Here is a 22041-nt window from a genome sequence, read left to right on the forward strand (position 1 = left end):
AACTTCCCACTTGCAGTCCTCCACTCTCTGTGCCCTTCTGGGTGCAGATGACAAAGCCCCAGGGAATGACAGTTACACAAATGGAACAAGCCTGTGTCCCTGAATCTCTACTTGAAAGAAAATCTCCTAACAAGGATTACCCATATAATCGAGGAAAAAATAATTTCTATTGTCTTAATCCACTAAGATTTGGGGGTCTATTTGTTATCACAGTTAGTGTTATATGACTAGACATGCATAATCATAAATAACTTTCCAATTGTCAATAGGAAATGCTTTATACTTACAAATTGAGGTTTATAGTACGCTGGACCTAGTGTGCTATCACTAGCGGGTGGAAACTGTCTTATAATACTGTCATCATCATTAATATCATAACCATATGACTGTCCACAGGAAGGAATCGAAGGAACATGAACACTTCTGGAAACTGAAGGTGACCTTGAAATTTTCTGTAAGAAAACATTTTGTATTATTTACTCAAAGGCAAGAGGAGTAGGAATGAAGAACCAAATATTAAAATTTATTAAAAGGCAACTATTAAATATTGACTTAATGAGTTACACAATCTAAATCAAAAATGTTTCTGATCTATAAAAGCAATCTAAGGGAGTGGATTCAAGCCTCACATCATCATACAAACCAAGAAAACACATACCATTGCTATTACAGCCACCTTCAGAGACGAGGAGTCTCTTTCACTTGACTCGGCTATTTATCTTGCTTAGTAAAGCAGGCAATAAAAAGAGACGTTCATTCCTATAGTCACATCAACAATCAACATCACTCGTGCTGTGCTATCATACTATCTGCTGGGAGAAAACAAACTTATTTTCTGTAACATTTCCCAACTTCATTCCTTCCCAGCTCCTGACTTATATCCATCATACTGGCCCCCCTTATAAATATCCTAATTATGCAGACTATTAGCAAGAAAAATGTCTATGACATAATACTAAATGGGAAAAAAGTATAAAGTTGAATTATGACTATAGCTATGTAAGTTATGTGAAATTATATATGTGTATAATAAATTCATAATGTAACATGATTTAATACAGGGAGTAGCTATGCAAAAATTAACAGAATATCAGTGTTACAGTCTGGAGTTTTAGGGTAATTATCCTTTTTCAAAATTTCCTTTAATAAAAAAATTATAACTTATTAGTAAATAAAAACAAGGAATATCATGTATTAAAAATATTAGTATAAAATATATCAAAATGCAGACATTTAAATGATTTAGTTACCTAGAGAACTCATTATTAGGAATATATTGATCCTGTATAGTTTCTAAATAAATATAAAAATACATTTTCTAGTTGGTGTACACATGATCAATATATAATTATATTATAAACATACTATCACTGGCTGAATCTTTTTTTTATCACTAAGACTATTAAGTAGTTTCAGTGATACTTAATGAGACAGACTACCAAATTAAAGCAGGAAAGTACTGAATGGCTTCCCCTACTCACTACTCTCAAAGGTCATTTGCATGACGTCAAGACTTTCTAAAATACAGCCCCTACATCCTCTCCAGCCTCTACTCCTACTACTCTCCCTTCAATCCTGTACTCCAAGTATTCCAAAGAACTTTGTTCTCTGAACATACCATGCCATTAAATACCACAAAGTTTCATTTATATGGTTTTCTCTTCCAAAGAGTTTATTTCTGATTCTTTTTAACTACTTGGTGAATCTATAAAGAGACAGTTCAACTATAATATCCATATTCCCTCCAAAAACTCTCTTTTTGGGCTGCTAGCAAATATTTTATTATGGTAGATGTTTATTAAGATATCATTCATCAGGCCCTGGCTGGTATAGCTCAGTGGATTGAGCACGGGCCTGCAAACCACAGAATCGCGGTTTGATTCCCAGTCAGGGCACATGCCTGGGTTGCAGGCCAGGTCCCAGCAGGGGACTCATGAAAGGCAACCATACATTGATATTTCTCTCCTCTCCTTCCCTTCTCTCTAAAAATTAATAAATAAATAAAATGTTTTAAAAAAAGATATCATTCATCAAATTTTTATATTGAATTTCATTCACTGCTTTCTTGTTAAAATTGTAGAACCCAGGGAGCAGTGATTTGTCTCCTATATATTATCAGTGCCTGGATTATGTCTGATACACATAGTCACTCAAAACATGTCTGATAAACCCTTGCATGACCAAATAAACATTTAAGTGTCCCCACACATGAAACAGCTGGCATTTAAATACACTTACAAAACTTAACCTCATTGTAATTGCACTGACATTATTCAGCTGAGTACTGAACCCTAAAATATATCCTCCTAAACACACAGAAAACTAATTCAAATTAATTAATATAAGCTACGTGAAAGAGTTATGGCAAGACAAGAGGGAAAAAGAAACCATGACCAAAATTGTCTAGATTATATTATTTATTTTAAAGGGGTAGGCCTTCGATGTAAAAATTATTCATTTATATAACACCAGCGCAGCTTTTCAAACATATTACCTGCTGGTCCCCTACACAAATTCCTCATTCCAGTCAAACAACCTTCTCACTGTCTTCCATAAGATCCTACCTCTCTATCTTCACTCACTTAGCGATCCACGCCTAAATGTGTATTCTTCAAAGCTAACCTCCCCTTTAAGTCCTCTATAAATTCAACTTCCCCATAATACAGTAGTCCTCCTTTAAATTCCTATGGCATTTAATTACAAGGTCATTCACTTAGCACTTGTCAGATTTAATCCTGCCTTAATAGTTCCCTATATATCTCTCCCATCTAAATTTTAAGCTTTTATTTCAGGAATCATGTTTTAAATTTCACTGTTTTATTAACTACTTTCACAGAATTTCCTCTCATATATAAACATTCAGGCAGTTTTTAAAATCTCCCTTACTTTCTGTACACCATGGATTTTAGAAGTGACTACAGATTTTTCAAAAGCAAAAAAGAAGTCAGATAGTAACACAGTTTAAAACTCAAGCTTATAAAATCAAGTAGTCATTTAACTCTAAATAACTACAATATAGATACTAATGAGGCTACTAATTTTTATAGTAAGTCTTTTTAAATGTACTTATCACAGAAATCACTGAACCCTTTCTTCTTTAACTAAATTGAATGTCGTTAGAAGTATACTTTAAAATTGCAACCTACTGATTGAAGATGCTCTTTAGCCTCTAGTACTTTTTTCTTCACGATATTTAATGTTCCAAGACAAGACAGATCATAGTTTGCTGGTCCTGGATTATTGGAAATAAACTTCTTAAAACGTTTTTCCCGGTTTTGTAGACTTTGGCCTCCTTTTATATTATACTGAATTGAAGAGAAAAATTATGAAATAATTAAAAGAAGTACTTCATAATTAATACCTATATGGTAAATGTTATATATTGATATGAATAGTTTTAAAATTGACCCCGAGAAAGTTAAGGCTCTTAACTGAAGAATAGTTTCAGTAAAAGAGGACAAGAGAAAATGACAATGATAGCTGTCAATTTTAACTCCAAACTTAAACTAGAAGTTGCTGTGCTTAGAACACACTAACAGAATGCAAAACTCAGTTTTAGCATAAGAATCAGTCTCCAAAGCTGTGGAGCAAGAATAAACAGTGTATATTTACAAACTCCTGGAGAATTTATAACTCTCAAATGAGCTAAAAATTCTGGTATTCATATTGCAAGGAAAATGCAAGCCTTACAAACTTGCCTAGGATTAATCACTTCTATAATAACATTTTGGTCACTTCTATGGATATTTATGTAGGTTTACTGGCAAGGGCTTGGTTTTATAATCAGAATAGTTTCAAACATTTTTTTATTGCAGAGAAAGCATACGGAAAAATCTTCCATGCTACATATCTGGGTTTTCTCTAACCAGAATATTAATCAACTGGCTAATAGTTAATTAGTTGAGATAAAATTCCGTCATACCAGTTTCTATACACAGTCATAGTACAGTGACTCAAAAGGTGATTCATAATAGTGATTAGCATTTGATTGATTAGATACGTTTTTTTTAAGTCACTGATATGCCAACAGATCTTTTCCCATAGTGTATACCTATCAATGGTTCATGATCGCTATTAACTGAGCCTATCTCTAGTTTGGTTCTTATTTAGCTTCATTCAGCTTTTAAGAAATATACAACCTAAGTGCCCACCAGTAAATGAATGTATCAAAAAACTATGGTACATTTACACAATGGAATACTATGCAGCAGAGAGAAAGAAGGAGCTCCTACCCTTTGCAACAACATGGTTGGAACTGGAGAGTATTAGGCTAAGTGAAATAAGCCAGGTAGTAAAGGAGAAATACCATATGATCTCATCTTTAACTGAAACCTAATCAACAAAACAAACAAGCAAGCAAAATATAACCAGAGACAGTGAAATTAAGAACAATCTGACAATAAGCAGAGGGGAGCAGGAAAGGGGAAAATGAGGGGTAGAGTTTTCAGGAACTACTATAAAGGACACGTGGACAAAACCAAGGGGTTGAGGTGGAAGCAAAGGAAGGAGTCAGGTTTGGCTGGGGCGGGGGAGAGTGAGGGGGGAAAATGTAGACAACTGTAATTGAACAATAATTTTTTTTTAAGATTTCATTTACTTATTTTTTAGAGAGAGAAGAGAAGGGGAAGGAGAAAGAGAAGGAGAGAAACATCAATGTGTGGTTGTCTCTCGAACATCTCCCCACTGGGGACCTGGCCCGCAACCCAGTCATGTGCCCTGACTGGGAATCGAACCAACGATCCTTTGGTTCGCAGCCTGCACTCAATTCACTGAGCTACACCAGCCATGCCAATAAAATAATTTTTTAAAAAACAAACAAACAAAAAAGAAATACACAATAGAGTTCTTTTTAAGAATGGTCAAATTATATTCTTAAATAGCCAATTCAGTACTTAATTAGTTTTAATAAGATTATAATTCCTATGTTTAAAGGGATTGGATCTATAGTAATATATTTTAATAATTTTGCAAAAAAATGGCAAGTTATATAAAAATTAAATCATGTGGAAAAAAGAAGCCCTCCTCAAATTTTAATTATTTGAAAACCATTACTATGGTCTCTGTAGGAGACCATTCTGCAAGGCGTGGGCCCAGCCCCCAGCGGCAAACATTTACTGCAAAGTAACTTCCTAAATTCCATGCTAAACCTTCCAAGGATGAGTGTAATAGGTTCAACCACTTTTGCCCTTTTCATTTGCAAATATCCCTCTTCTGTGATGTGATTAGCGGCATTGACTCCTTTGTTTTCTGTAAACGGTAACCACCTAAAGCAACCTGTGCATAGTAAATGAGGACCATCAAGTAATGTGTGGAGAAACCCAATAAAGGCCAGTCACAGCAAGAGCCACAGCTTTTGCTCCCCTTGAGAGAAGGGAAATTGTGTGATTGTCTCATTTCATCCAAATGACATGGACACTGTGGGCCAGTGTCCACATCAGTCTCTATGATTCTAAAACTCAAACAGCAATGTGAATTTATACTGCATACTTTAATAGAAGGTTTAAAAACGATATAATTGTTAGGCAGGACAGATAGCACACCAAGGCAGAGAAAAGAAGGGAGACAAGCCTCATTCAATAATTCAGCAACCTGATCATGTAAGTTTGCCAGGTGTTCGGAAAGTCACAAGAAAAACCATGACAGTGCAAGAGGAGGTGAACACTTGAAATTCTGTATCTTTTTCACTATCTGGGAAAGAAGGCCTTTGATACTATATATTGATCCCAAGGTCTGGAGAGGGGATGTTGGGAACTGCCCTGCCTGGTTTCTGGAGCTGTAACCCCCCCATGGCTATAAGGCTGAGTGAGTGACCTTCAGACCATAAGCCACTAAGGAGATAAAGCTTATCTCCCTGGCAGGGGCACAGTCTCTGCTCCTTTTACTTCATCCTGCCTGGCCCCCAGGGCTTAATCAGTTACCCATTGATGGTAAGATTCCCCATGGGAGGGATGATCTAAACTAGGCACAATCATTGGGGCCCCCCAGGGAAAAACTTGGGGGCTACAGAAAAAGGGGGTGATGGACCCTCGCCCCTCGGCTTTAACATAGCCTGAGTCCTCATGCTGTCTGCAAGAAGTCTCCTAATCTCTTGGCTGCCTTACTTCCCCCACCCGACTTCAGCCTGAAACAATGCTGATGGTGGGTGCTGCCCTGTGATGGAAAGGGCGAGTTCCCTAGTGTGATCAGGCCAGAGAAAGAATACATAAAATCCTATGAAACCTACTTTGCTAATACCTTCAATTTAAATAATAAGGAACCAAGCAGGAAGTGAGTTTGTTCCCCAAAGTTTTATGGCCCTTTAACTATCTGACCCTGACTCAGAATAAGCCCTCAGAGTTCTTTGAATGTTATCTACTGTTTAATCATTTCTGCCTGACAGTGAATGATGAGCTTTATTCCTATGCAGATTGAACCCAATAACAGCCTGTCAAGGCAAGGGTTGGGGCCTTTCCTCTTGAGAGAGTGGTTGAGGCACTCAGAGGTGCTCTCCCCTAGAGAGAGTGGCCACGCAGTCTCTTTTTATCCACAGGACTTGTAGTCCATGTGAATGTATTGCATCTCATCCATAATGCTCTGGACACTGCAAGCCGGTATCCATGTCAAGGGGAGGAGGAGAGGGAACCTAGAAGCTGGCCAGAAGAATAAAACCCTTATAGTTAAGGCACTCACTAGCTGAGTGCCAGCTTGCAGCTTCACTCTCAAGTGTACTTCATAAATAAGCTTGCCATCTTATTTCTACTATACAGGTTGCTCTTACCTGAACTCTCTTGTGAGTGAGATAAGAACTGAGAAGGAGCCCACCAACTCAGGTCTTCCTGGTACCATAACGTTATTTTTTTAAACTATGTACAAATTAACCAGAATTCTTTCGAATGACTCATATTACATAATTACCAATTCTATTGATTTTATAAGAGCTTACAAAAGGAACTGCCATGTCAGATAAATGACTCCAAATAAAATACTACTAAGTAATTATATATTTTATATGAAGACCTATGAGAAAACAGTCCTACTACATCTTGAGTACTAGCTTTTGTCTAAACACCACAGTTATTTGATGAATTTATGATATTGTCAGCAACCCCCCAACATTACAGGAGCAGTCTCATCCACAGGGTCAAGGCAGGTACTGTATTATATGTCTTATTATTCAGCTCTACTGAGAGGTATCACTCAGATCAGAAATCAAGCTTAATGCAGACTTCTATTCCTGGGCCTACTTAATAAAAAATATGAAGAAACTATTTGGCTATACCCAGAAAAAAGATACCACTTCTAAAATTATTCTCATGTACTAAAAAAACAAGATGGTACCTGCCAAGCAGAGACAAATCAGAAACTGGAAAAGAACATGACCAGAAAACATAAGTGAAATTTGCACTGACACTATGAAGTGAGAATCCTAAGAAATGTATGAACAGACAAGGTAAGTTACTTACTAAGCTAATTATCTATTAAAGAATCAGAAGCTGAACTTTGTAAAACTTATTCTTCCCCTCATTTTAATTCCATTATGTTGTTTTCTACTAAGCAAACTTCCTTTCAAAAAACAAAACTTAGCATGTTTCAGCTATGCTAAAAGAAACAAAGTAAAAGTGATTTTGCCCACAACTGGGTAAGAGCTATAAAGGCAAAAAGTGTGCCCAAACCCCATCCTTGACTTTGGAATACTGGTGACAACCATAACTTTGACAACAGTTGTTCAAAGTGAAACAACTATTAAGAGATACAGAGAACAATAGAAAGCCAAATTAGGGTACACAGTTTCAACTCCTACTTTACAAAGCTCCACTACAAAGCTTATAGGGGAGACATGCCCTTCCCTAGCACAACCGACATTTTAGGTTTGTTTAAATTTCACCGAAATCCCCAAATAATGTTTACTAAGTAATTGCTGATAGAAACTATATGCTTTCAACCAGTGCTTCCAAAAGAAAATTTTAAGAATAAGTTGTTAAATACTTGCATTAATTTCCAATAAAATTATCACATTACTTTTTACAGAATACATAAACTATATCACATTACAAAAATGTTTCTTAATTCATCCATTTAACATGAAATGAATTTTATTTCTTAAACAGTGTGATAAACTCATACCTCTTGAACTTAAGTTCTGCAATGGTTTGGCTTAAAACTACCAAAAAAATCAGCAGTGATTGAATAAATAAATTATTAGTCACTTTTTAAATTAAGAAAATCCATCTTCTTCTGGCATTTGTTTATAGTTTTAAAAAGAAAAATAGAGACTACTAGAACTCTTTTTTCTTAGATCATTCATTACACAAAAAAGAAGCCCTAATTTTTTATTCTTGAAATCCAAGAAATACACCCAATTTGGAATAAAACAAAATTTGATCAAAATTGTACTTTATATTATCTCATACAGAATTGATTAAAATCAGTATAAATATAAAATAATATTCCAAATTCCTGACACTTGTCCTATTTAACAAGTTTAAGGTCTACTTACTGAATATTTCACTTCATTTGCCTCTTGGAACACTGGAGTTACACATAAGTTTTAATATTAGAACTACTGGTAGTTAGCAAGGCCATACACCCATAAAATGTTAGTCTGTGGATCATAAGTAGAAGCAGGAGTGACACTCCTAACGATTACACTTAATGATCCACTATCGAATTGTCCTCCAAGATTCGTTTAAGACCCCCATGAAGCAACATTTCAATTGAAGTTGAGACCACCAACTGACCATTCCAGGCTTTTTATGCTACCAAGCAAAAAGCAAAATAAGGATGTTAGTGCATTGACTAAGATGATTAACTTGACCACGACTGAAAAACAGGACTATTAAAAGCCAAGGTGGGAAGAAACATAGGCATAACCTGCAAAGCCTCCTCACACTACGACAGCCAGTGAAAATGCTAAAAGCAAGTTTATTTAAAGGTGAAGCAAGCCTGAGAATTAAGAGTTCAGGCTCCTTAGAACTGAACATTCTAATCACCTCATCAAGCTAAGAACTTTACAAGATACAGTCATTGTTGAAAAGATGGTGAACCTGGAATGTGTAATGAAAAAATATGAAGCTACCTATAGCCTCATGATCAGTTACAGAAATAAAACAAGTCCCTACCCATATTTCTTTGCTTCCTACATCACTTTCTTTCACTTTCTCTTTCTTTCTCCCTTCTACTGTAAAATGACAATACTAATAATGCTAAAATGTACTGAATGCTAACTATATAGTCAGGCACTATTCTAAATGTTTACTGAATGCTGGCACATGTAGTCCTCAGAAAGAACCTACAAAATTAATATTTGACTGATGAGGAAACTAAGGCCCAAGGAGATTAAATGGTTAAGATTAAGTCTCATAGCTACTAAGTGGCAGAGACAGATTTTGAATCTAGGCAGTCTAGCTCCAGAGCCTACATTCCTAACCACTTTTATGATATCTCATGTTACATTTACTATTTAATCTAGAGATTAAGTAGGCTTCAGAATGATGAAATATGACAATTTTATAATGAAACTAGATCGATCAGATTCTCCTTACTGGGAATTTTAATCTTCAGTGGAGTTATACATAAAAAATGAAAGAAAGCAAAAAACAGAATAAAGGAAGAAAGGAAGGAAGGAAGCTAAAGAAGTATGTTATCTAATGGCAGTTCCCTGTTGAATAGTGCAGAAGTTCTTACTATTGAATTACTTAGAATTTTCTTAGTTCTACCGTTTCATAAGACCTGACTATTCAATCTCCCTGTAAGTCTATGACCTACCCGACTACCTTTTCTATAAATCTTTTATTGTAAACATAGTATATGTCTTAAAAATCTATTTCATTATTTATAAATGGAAACTCCTGACAGAATGTTGCTGTTATTAACTTTAGAAAGTCTAATGCAAAAATTAAGGTTTCAGTAACTGCATCTCGGCCTTTGACTGGAGAGATAAAAGCCTGGTAGGGTCAGCTAGGAGTTACTAAGTAAGAATGCAATGTTTATGCAGAAAGAGTATAAGATGATATTCATGATTATAAAGATAATGGAGTTACATCCCCTGTTTTTGAACATTAATGGTCCATCAAGAATATTCTTGTCACACACCCTTGGGACTGTATAGAATTAGGAGACAGATGAGTCAATGGCAATAGCTCTATCTATTCTGCATGGTATGTATGTCTCCGCTCTATTTCTATCCTTCATCTACATGTCTTGACTATTTGTACAATTCATTCAATAGTTTTATTCTCTCATTCAAGTCTCAAGGATCATGAAGTATGTAACAATGTTTTATGCCTTACAGAATATATAGAATAATAAAGAACACTCAACAAAAGGACCAACATTTAACACATTTACTTTCTCTAGTTATAAAATGTAGATTGAAATGAGAAGATAATATTAGGGGAATATAAAATATGACAATTGACCTAATGGTTTATTAAAGGAAGAAAGCACAAGTTTATTAACTTGGATCATTACAATATAATGACTATTATAACTTTACCTGTTTTCCTGAAATATTATAATGTCCTGGACCAGGAACAGCGTTCTCAGCATCAGAGGCAACAGTAAAAGCACTTTCTCTGGCAGTCAAAGAAAGAAATGGCGCATAGCCACCTATATAAATAAAAGCATATCACTGGTAGGTAAGATTCCAATGATTTCAGAGAAAAAGCACTCAAAATATATGAAACATGTAGTAACTTTAATTGATGATATAATGCTCTCAGAACTAATGGCTAGCCAGAGAAGTTGTTGTATTTTTAAAATTCTAATGTAAGAGCAGAATTTTTATTAACATATATTAAACATAAGAACCTAGAGTTACTAAAGAACTATACTAACTAAACAACAGAAAAACAAAATAAAAGGTTTTTTATTCTAAAAAAAACCAGTCTTTTTTCTTCTAAGCCTATGTAGTTGGGATAAAAATGGCAGTTATATTTAGATGATAAAGCATTTTCATCCTCATAAGACAACTGTTTTGTATTTTAGAATAGCATCTATTATTTGTACAGTATAGCATATATAAATGTGTAGAGACCACTTGGGTAGAAATAATTGAAAGTTTAGAGCAAGTAATGAATAATGTCTCCTTGCTTTGTTACTTAGTTAAAATTCAGTAAGTATTTTTTGATTGCCTGACCCTAAACAAAGGTTTATGAATCAAAGAAAATTTCATTACAATGAGTAATCATTAACTTAGACAAACTTAGTAGACAAAGAGTAGAAAGAATTAGTCTTCTGAAAGACTGATAAAATTTTTTAAGAGTGTATTGAGAAAATGAGTATAATTTAACAACATAGATATTAAAGAAGAGATGGGAGAGAATAGAGCAGGTATATTCAACAGATATAAAAGAATGAAAAGGACTCAAAACCATTAAGAATCTTACACACTAAAGGAAAGTGTATGCTACTATGAAAATTTGTGCTGATAATGAGAATAGTTTAAAATCTTGCTAATCTGGACAAATAATAAAAGATATTTATTTTAAAACTGGAAATAATGTGTTTCTTTTGAGGCCCACATGTGTTAAATATGACTGAAACAAAAATTATTATTTGCATTAGGTACTGCAGCATAAAAAAGGTGAGTAAAATACAGACTTTACACTTAAAAAGCAATAATTTATTGAAGATTAAGAAAAGGACTAAAATAATTTAATAAGCAAAAATATCTTAAGTGCCACAATGCTTAGAAGCTCAAAAGAAGGGAACTTCTCAAACATACTTAAATGGTTAGGAAAAGCTTCATGGATGATGTCAAAACTTGAGGTGTTAATTTAGTCACTGATGGTTTGAATAAATTGTCCCAAAGCAAAACACACACATATACACACCACTTTTGCATAGTAATAAAGACCACAAGGATAGAAACCCTTAAAAGGGAGCCAATTTTCATTTTGAAAATGCAAGGGTTGTTCAGTAGAACTGAGAAACCCAAAAAACCAGTGAAACGTTTCAAGTCAGTGTAAGAAACCAGAGAACAATATACAGATTTCATTCCAAGCACACAGATAACACACATAAACCACACTACAGATTATGTGAAGTCAATAGTGCAAGTGTTCTTCTAAGAGGAAAATATGCCCTATAAACAGGAAAAAGTCAATGAAAAGAAAAAGATTTAGATGTGAGAACATGGAATTAGCACATAAAACATTAAAATATTTATTACAAATATTCTTCATATGTTCAACCAATGATTTCAGAAAAAAAGCATTCAAAATATATAAAATCATTTAGTAACCTCAACTGTTGGCACTATACTCTCAGAACTAACAGCATATTCTACCAGAAGGTAGAAGAAAGGTGAACATGATGAGAAAACAAAGGAAAGACACTATTAAAAGACCCAAATCAAACTTCTAAAATAAAAAGTACCACTTTACAGGATTAACAACAAATTTTATGTGGGTTAATAAATGACATTTTTTCTCAAATTTTTAAAATAAATTTTCAGTTACAGTTGCCCCTATTTCCCCCCATTACTGTCCCCCACCATAACCTCCCCCATCTTCCACATTCAATCTTCACTACGCCACCTTTGTCTTTGTCCATGGGTCCTTTATACACGTTCCTTGACTCTTCCCTTTCTTTTCCCCATTGTCCTCCTCCCCCTTCCCCTCTGGTCACTATCAGTTTGTTTTTTATTTCCATGTCTCTGTGTTATATTTTGCTGGCATGTTTGTTTTATTGATGAGCTTCCACTTATATATGAGATCATATGGTATTTGTCTTTCATTGCCTGGCTTATTTCACTTAGCACAATGCTCTCCAGTTCCATCAATTCTGTCATGAATGGTAAGAGTTCTTTCTTTTTGCTGCGTAGTATTCCATTGTGTAAATGTATGATAGTTTTTTGATCCATTCATTCACAAAAGGTATTGAAACTAGAAATCAACCTCAAGGATAAAACTCAAAAACATTCAAATTTATGGACTGAAGAGCATGCTATTAAACAATGAATGGGTTAGTAATGAGATCAAGGAAGAAATCAAAAAGTTTCCGAAACAAATGAAAATGAACACACAACAATCCAAAACCTATGGGACACAGCAAAGGCAGTCCTGAGAAGGAAATTCATAGTGATACAAGCCTACCTAAAAAAGATAGAAACATTTCAAAAAAACAACCTAACCCAACATCTACAAGATCTGGAGGAACACCAAAAAACAAAATCCAGAGTAAGTAGAAGGAAGAAAATAATCAAGATAAGAACAGAATCAAATGACCTGGAGATTAAAAGCACAATTGAAAGGATTAATGAATCCCGAAGCTGGTTCTTAAAAAAGATAAACAAAATCAACAAGATTTTAACCAAATTCATCAAGAAAAAGAGAGAGAGGATCCAAATGAACAAAATCAGCAATGAAAGAAGAGAGATTACAACTGATACCACAGAAATACAAAGAATTGTCAGAAATTACTGTGAACAACTATATGCCAAGAAATTTGAAAACCTAGGTGAAATGGACAAATTCCTAGAAACATATAATCTTCTGAAACCACATCCAAAGAAGCAGAAAGCCTGAACTCCCAGCACACAAAAACCCTGGTTGGATGGTTTCAACCATCCAGAATTATACAAAATATTTTAAAAAGAGCTAACCCCAATCCTTCTCAAACTATTCCAAAAAATCCAAGAAAAGGGAAGATTCTCAAACTCTTTTTATGAGGCCAGTATCATCCGAATCCCCAAACCAGATATAAACACAACAAAGAAAGAAAACTACAGGCCAATGCTGCTGGTGAATACAGATGCTAAAATCCTCAACAAAATATTGGCAAACTGCATCCAGCAATACATTAAAAAGATTACACACCATGATCAAGTGGGATTCATTTCAGGGATGCAAAGATGGTACAATTTTCTCAATTCTTGATCCCTTAAAAAACAATTAATGGTTTAAAGCAAAAATCATTTCAATTTACATAGCATAGGTAGAAAATGTATGGACATAGTAGCACAAAGGGGGAGATAAGTAAAATCTAAGCACACTGTCATAGGCTCACATACCATACATAAAGTGGTATAGTATTTTTTAAATAAAACTCTAGAAAAAGAACAAAATAGAGACAAGCAATCAAGTAGATGTAGAGTTCAAAATACTGCATATAAGGATGTTCAAGGAACTTAGTGAGGACCTCAACAGCATTTTTAAAAAGTCCAATAATTAAAATAAAGAATAATTTACAGGGAATCAACAATAGAGTGGATGAAACCAAGAATCAAATCAGTGGTTTGGAATATAAGGAATCAAAAAACAACCAATCAGAAGAGCAAGTCCTGGCTGATGAGGCTCAAGTGGATTGAGTGCTGACCTGCAAACCAAAAAGTCAATGGTTTGATTTCCAGTCAGGACACATACCTTGGTTGTGGGCCAGGTCCAGAGTTGGGGGCATGTGAGAGTCAACCAATCAAAGTATCTCTCATACACTGATGCTTCTCTCTATTTTTTCATCCTTTCTGCTCTCTCTAAAAGTAAATAAATTAAATCTTATAAAAAGAACAGCAAGAAGAAAAAAGAACCCCCCAAAATGAGACCAGTGTAAGGATCCTTGGGACAACCTCAAACATACCAAAATTTGCATCATAGTTGTGCCAGAAGGAGAAGAGAGAGCAAGAAATGGGCAACTAGTTGAAAAAATAATGACAGAAACTTCCCTAACTTGGTGAGAGAAATAGACATATGAGTCCAAGAAATGCAGAGAGTCCCAAACAAGATGAACCACATCAAGACACATCATAATTAAAATGCTAAAGGTTAAAACAGAGAAAAATCTTAAGAGCAGCAAGAGAAAAGTATTTAATTACCTACAATACAGCTCCACTTAAGAATGTCAGCTTATTTCTTCAAAGAAATTTTTCAAGCTAAAAGAGACTGGCAAGAAATATTCAGAGTCATGAACAGCAGAGTCCTACAACCAAGATTAGTCTACCTAGCAAAGCTATCTTTACAATCAAATAACAAATTTAAAGCTTCCCAGACAAGAAAAAGCTAAAGGAGTTCATCACCACCAAACCAGTAAGATATGAAATGTTGAAGGGTCTTCTTAAAGAGGAAGATAAAAATATGAATAATAAAATGACAATAAATGCATATCAACAACTGATTTTAAAAAAACAAAATAAACATATCTATCAATAATCACTTTAAATGTAAATGGCTCCAACCAAAAGATGCAGGGCAGCTGAATGGATAACAAGACCCATATATATGTTGCCTCCAAGAGACCCATCTCAGATCGAAAGACACATGCAGACTAAAAGTAAAGGGTTGGAAAAAGGTGTTTTGTGTAAATGAAAAAGAAAAAGTCCTGGGGTAGCAGTACCTACATCTAAAAAAATAGACTTTAAAACCAAGGCTATAGTAAGAGACGAAGAAGGACACCACATAATGATAAAGAGAAAAATCCATCTAGAGAATATAGCCCTAGTAAACATTTATGCAGCCAACATAGGAGCACTTAAATATGTAAAGCAAATCTTGTACAAAACAAAATGAGATCAACAGAAATACAGTCCTAGTTGGGGATTTTAACACCCCATTAACTTCAATGAACAGATCTTCCAGGCAGAAAATCAACAAGGAGACAGCAGCCTTAAATGACACACTAGATCAGTGGATTTAACTGATATTTTTAGAGCATTTAACCCCAAAACAGCAGAATATATATACTTTTCAAATGCACATGGAACGTTTTCTAGGATAGACTACATTCTAGGACACAAAGCAGTCTCAATAAATTTGAGAAGACTGTAATCATATCATAGCAGACTATAATACTGTGAAACTAGAAATCAATCACAAGTAGAACACTGAAAAACACACAAAGATAAGGAAGCTAAATAACAAGTTGTTAAACAATGAATGGGTCAGGGAAGAAATCAAGATACCTTGGAACAAATGAAAATAAGGACACAATAATCCAAAATCTCTGGGACACTGGGAAAGCAATCCCAAGAGGGAAATTTATAACATTATAAAACTATCTAAAAAAAAGCAAGAAAAAGCTCAAATAACCAATCTAACTTCACACTTAAAGAAACTTGAAAAGTAACAACAAACAAAGCCTTAATTGATTAGAAGGAAGAAAATAATTAAGATGAGAGCAGAAATAAATGAAATAGAGTCTAATAAAATGATACAAAAAATCAACAAATCCAAGAGCTGGTTCTTCTAAATAATAAAAATTGACAAACCTTTAAACAGACTCCCAGAAAAAAAGAGAAATGATCCAAATAAATAAAATGAAAAACGAAAGAGAAGAAATAACAACTGACACCAAAGAAATATAAAGGTTGAGAGAGAATATTATGAACAATGATATGCAAACAAACTGGACAAAATAGATGAATTTCTCAAAATGTCTAATCTTCCCAAACTAACTCAGGAAGAATCAGAGAATCTTAATAGACAGATTATACCTAATGGAATTGAAGCAGTAATCAAAAAAAAAAAAACAACCATCAAACAAAAGCCCTGGGCTGGATGGCTTCGCAGATGAATTCCACCAAACATTCTGAGAACTAACACTTCTTCTCAAACTACACAAAATTCAAGGGGAGAAATGGCTCCCAAATTTGTTTTACAAGGCCAGGTTTATCCTAATTCCAAAACCACATACAGACACTGCAAAGAAAGAAAATTAAATGCCAATATCCCTGATGAACATAGATGCTAAAATCCTCAAATATGCAGAGGTATAAACAGCTATTTCATTTAAGGGTCAGGTAGTATATAGTCAGTGATATTGTAATAACTATGTATGGTGCCAGGTGGGTACTGGATATATTGGGGGGACACTTTGTAAAATATATGATTATCTAACCACTATGCTGTACAACTGAATCAAATACAAAATAATATTGAATATAAACTATAATTTTTTTAAAGAAGGATCAGTTAGGTTTTGTAGAGTATAATGTAGGAGGAGGAGATGATGGGAGTTTATATAATTGTTACCTTGAATTACACAAGCTGGGAAGACCTTAGAACAATGATTTTTGACTGGTGTGATGCAAGAAACTTTAAAACATGCAATATATGACTATTTAGTCAGGGGCACTGACTTATTTTCCCTTAGATTTTAAAATTAAAAAAGACAACAGCAACACACAATTTCCATCTGGTGCGAATGAATGAAAATTATATCTATTTTGTTGTCAGATTGGCAAAAAAATATTTTTTTGGTGTGCTGCAGAATTTTAGTTATTGCTTTATGTGTGCCATGAGATGAAAAAGGCTGAAAATACCTGCCTTAGAGTATTAGATCTTCAAGTGAAAGAAGCAAATACTTTTTGTGTGTTTTATTTTGTTTGTACTTTTAATGTCTTTTTAATTTAATCTTTATTGTAATTTTCCATTACCATTTAGTCCCATTATACCTCCCCACCCTAGCAATCACCACACTGTTGTCCTTGTCCATGAGTCCTATTTCCTTTATGCTCAACCCTTTAACCCCCAGTTTTCATCCTGCTCTTTATGAGTCTGTCACTATTTCCCTTGTTAGTTTAGTTTGTTCATTAGATTCCACATATGAGAGAAATCATATGGTGTTTGTCTTTCTCTAGCTGGCTTATTTCACTTAGCATAATGTTCCCCAAGTCCATCTACTGTTGCAAAGGGTAAATTTTTCTTCCTTTTTACTGCCAAGTAGTATTCCATTGTGTAAATGTCCTATACTTGTTTTATCCACTCATCTACTGATGGAATCATGGGCTGCTTCCATATCTTGGTGATTATAAACAATGCTACAATGAACATAGGGGTGCTTATGTTTTTTTGAATTAGTGTTTTGGGTTCCTCAGGTATATTCTCAGAAATAGGATAGCTGGATCAAAAGGCAGGTCCATTTTTAAGGTATCTCCATAGTATTTTCCACAATGACTGTACCAGTCTGCATTCCCAGCAACAGTGCAAAAGGGTTCCCCTTTCTCCACATCCTCTTCAGCACTTGTTGATTTATTGATGATAAACATTCTGATAGGTGTCTGATGATATCTCATTCAGATGATATCTCATCTGAATTTGCATGTCTCTGGTGACATTGAGCATCTTTTCATATGTCTATTGGCCATCTGTATGTCCTCTTTGGAAGGAGTGTCTATTGATGACCTTTGCCCATTTTGTGATTAGATAGTTTGTTTTTTTGATGATGAGTTTTGTGAGTTCTTTATACATTTTGCATATTAACCCCTTAATCAGATGTATCATCGAATATGTTTTTCCATTCTGTGGGTTGTCTTTTTATTTTGCTGATTTCCTTTGCTATGCAAAAGCTTTTTAGTTTGATGTATTCCCATTTACATATATTTTTCTTTTATTTCTCTTGTCTGGGAAAATATATTAAACAAAACATTGCTACAAGCAATGCCCAAGATTTTGCTACCAATGTTTCCGATAATTTTTTATAGTCTCGGATTTAACATTTTGAATTTATTCCTATGTGTGATATGAGAAGGTAGTCTAGTTTCATTTTTCTGTATCTGTTTAATTTTCTCACCATCATTGATTGAATAAAATATTTTTTGCCTATTTTATGTGCTTGCTTCCTCTATCAAATATTAATTGACTATAAAGCTGTGGGTTTATTTATGGGGTCTCTATTCTGTTCCAATGATCTATGTCTCTGTTTTTATGCTAGTACCATGCTGTTTTGATCACTATAGCCTTAAACTATAGTTTCATATTAGGTGGCATGATTCCTCCTAGTTTGTTCTTTCTCAGGATCACTGTGGTCATGTGAGACCTTTTGTGGTTACATATAAATTTTTGAAATATTTGCCCTAGTTCTATGAAATATATCATCAGAATCTTGATAGGAATTGCATCAAATCTATACTTTGCTTTGGAAAGTATGAACATTTTAATAATGTTAATTCTTCCTACCCATGAACATGGTATCTCATTTGTATCTTCTTCAATTTCTTTCTTCAGTGTCTCACAATTTTCCAAGTACAGGTCTTTTACATCCTTGGTTAGGTTTATTCCTAGGTATTTATTCTTTCTGCAGCAATTGTGAATGGGATTGTTTCCTTAATTTTGCTTTCTATTACTTCATTATTGGCATATAAGAACACAACTGGTTTCTGGATATTAATTTTGTATCCTACTACTTTTCTAAATTCAATAATCTGTTCTAGAAGTTTCATGGTGGAATTTAGGGTTCTCTATGTACAGTATCATGTCATCTGCAAATAAGGACAGTTTTATTTCTCCCATATGGGTGCCTCTTATTTCTTCTGCTTGTCTGATATATGTGACTAGGACTTCCAAGACTATGTTGAACAACAGATGTGCAGGTGGACATACCTGTCCTATTCCCAGTCTTAAGGAGGAATGAATGTAGTTTTTGCCCATTGAGTATGATGCTGTCAGTGGATTGTCATTTATGGCTTTTATGATGTTTAGGTGTGTTTCCTCTAATTCAGCTTTGCTGAGAGCTTTTATCATAAATTGATGCTGGTTTTAAATCAAATGTTTTCTCAACATCTATTGACATGATCATATAATTTTTATCCTTGACTTTGTTTATGTGGTGAATCACGTTTGTTGATTTGCAAATGTTGTACCAACCTTGCATTCTGGAATAAATCCCACTTGATCATGGAATATTATTTTTTTGATTCATTACTATATTCTTTGTGCTAATATTTTGTTTTGAATATTTTAGTGTCTATGTTTATCAAGGTATTGGCCTATAAGTTTCTTTTTTTGTAGTGTCTTTATCTGGTTTTGGAATTAGGATAAAGCTGGCCTCATAAAATGAGTTTGAGAGCCTTCCCTCCTCTTAAATTATGAAATAGATTAAGAAAGAGAGGTTTTATTTCTAAGAATGTTTGGTAAAATTCTCCTGTGAAGCCATCCAGTGCAGGGCTTTTGTTTTGGGGAAGATTTTTGATTACTGCTTCAATTTCACTAGATATTGTCTATTCAGATTCTCTAACTCTTCCTGATTTAGTTTTAAAAGATTGTATGTTCCCAGCAGTTTATCCATGCCATCTACATTATCCAGAAATTAAAAATCTTAAACAAGACTATGAAGGGTTGGTTAGAGAAAAAAGAAAAATGATTCTCTGACTTAGCACGTAACAAATTTTTATTACTCCTAACCATTTCAGGCACTGTTCCAAAATAATACATGGAAAAGGAACCAGGAAAAAATAATGATACAAGCTACAAGAAGAAGAAACATTTTTAAAAAGTGAGTGGTCAGTTGTACCAAAATAAAATAAGGCTTGGAAGTATCATAGGTGTAAGCATTTCAGATAGTCATTGGTGAATAGTAAATCATTTGGGAGTTAATGCTTGTAACAACTCCACTGCATTAAAGAAAGACATAATAACCTCCAGCAATACTGATATTGATATCAAATGCAGAAAAGCAGTAAAACTCAAAACTCATTTACTCATCATTAAAATGATGGCAAATGACAAATTGTACTCTACCCAAATAAACCTGAATCAACCTAATGCACTAATCTGATCAGTCATGACAACAAAGTAATGGATCCTGGAATATGTTTAAAAATACAGGTATAGTGTAGGAATAGGAAAACTGCAGGTTAACAGGGAAGAAACTTTACTTTGGGTGGTATTAAACTCTACAAAATCAGTAGATTGGGGAAAGCAGAAAACAAATTGGAAATATTTATTAAATTTCCCCTAAGTCACTAACTGCAAACAAAAGAGGAGTGAATAATTATTTAAATTATCCATTCCCAGTCCATCTCTCAAGAGTATAGTTTTTCTTTACAGAATATGAGATAAAGGGGCCCTCTTTAAGTATGCTCAGAGAACATAAGTTTGGTCAGATAAGAGGCATCTCTCTGAAAAAGATATACGATATTGCAAAAGATAAATGTAACAGCTAGATTTTAATAAACAAATGCATTTGTGGCTAATGGTAGGAGAGGTATGTGAAGCAGACAGGGTTACAGTGAAGAGAGACAGTAGGATTTAAGAAGCACACAGCATTTGGAGATTCATGCAAGCAACAGAGCCAGACAATCAAAACCTTAGATCTAATCTGTACAATTGAAAGCATGATGCAAACAAACATTGTAGAATCAAAAGTCCTACCCATATGCTTTCTGGCCTTGTGAAATGGGGCAAATGGTTTTGCTAGTTACTACCTGTAAAATAAAATAGTATTTTCCAGTCTACTCCATATTTTGTTATACTTACAAAGTGGTACTATTCCGTCTAACTCACAGGTACACGGAAGCCCAGCAGGATGAAAGTGAGGTGCCTGTCACAGAAGACTGCTTTCCTCACATCTTACCTGTTGCCTGCTGCTTCAGGAAAGGCACCTGGTAGGATCCAGGACCCACGTGATCCTCAGTGCCGCCACCTTCAGCAAATCTGAGCACTCGGGGAGCCCGATCATACATAATGGCAGGAGGGGTTGGAAGGGGGCAGCTGAAAGGGATAAAAACAACGGAGCTAGAGGAGATGTAGAGCAAAATGAAGCCGACAACAGTCTGAGTTAGGGGTTAGAATTTCCATCAGTGGAGGAGTTAGAGTGGTGGGCTGTCACCCCACTCTGCTCATGGGTGTCAGATTTACCGCAGGTAGATTTCTAGCCCAGTAGTAAATTGGAAGAGAGCTGGACCAGAGACAAGACATCCCATACAATCATCAGTTCACAAGCTGAAAGCTGTGGCGCCGCAGCCAGAAGGAAGATTTAAAGACTGGTTTTTCTGCCCCTGTGCTTCCGGCCCTGACTTCACCCTGAAAGTGTCCGGAGGAAAAGCTAGTGTTCTCTTTCGCCTCGGAGTGCGCGTACCAAGTAATGAGACTTCCCTGCTTTCTCTGCCCTGCGCTCTCTAAAGTAGGCCAACTGCTGGAGGTCCTGGACTGGTAAAAAAAAAAAAAAAAAATCTCTAGGAAAGGAGATAAAGCGGGTAGGGCTAACTTGACCGCGATGCATTTCCCGCATAAATGAATCAGGCCAACTGATTGCTAGTCTGGGAAGAGACTAGCAAAAACTGAATGAAAACGCAAAGAATTACCACGAAGTAGAGTCTTGGTTCCCAAGCTCATCCCCTACCCCTAATAT

At 34.8% G+C, this 22041-nt stretch overlaps 1 protein-coding gene across 1 annotated transcript in view; it reads right to left on the reverse strand.

Moving 5' to 3' along the window:
- STPG2 (sperm tail PG-rich repeat containing 2) overlaps nucleotides 1–21373 on the reverse strand; it is a 134306-nt gene extending 112933 nt beyond the window's left edge. The window contains exons 1-3 of the mRNA XM_053666434.1: nucleotides 21265–21373; nucleotides 10475–10587; nucleotides 288–452 (exon numbers count right to left, since the gene is read on the reverse strand). Coding sequence (XP_053522409.1) covers nucleotides 288–452; nucleotides 10475–10587; nucleotides 21265–21373 — 387 coding nt within the window. The remainder of the gene's footprint in view (nucleotides 1–287; nucleotides 453–10474; nucleotides 10588–21264) is intronic.
- Between the last annotated feature and the right edge of the window lie 668 nt (nucleotides 21374–22041).

Source organism: Artibeus jamaicensis, unplaced genomic scaffold (genome assembly GCF_021234435.1).
Source record: "Artibeus jamaicensis isolate MK-2021 breed Jamaican fruit bat unplaced genomic scaffold, CSHL_Jam_final contig_452, whole genome shotgun sequence".
In the NCBI taxonomy this organism is placed as follows: domain Eukaryota; kingdom Metazoa; phylum Chordata; class Mammalia; order Chiroptera; family Phyllostomidae; genus Artibeus; species Artibeus jamaicensis.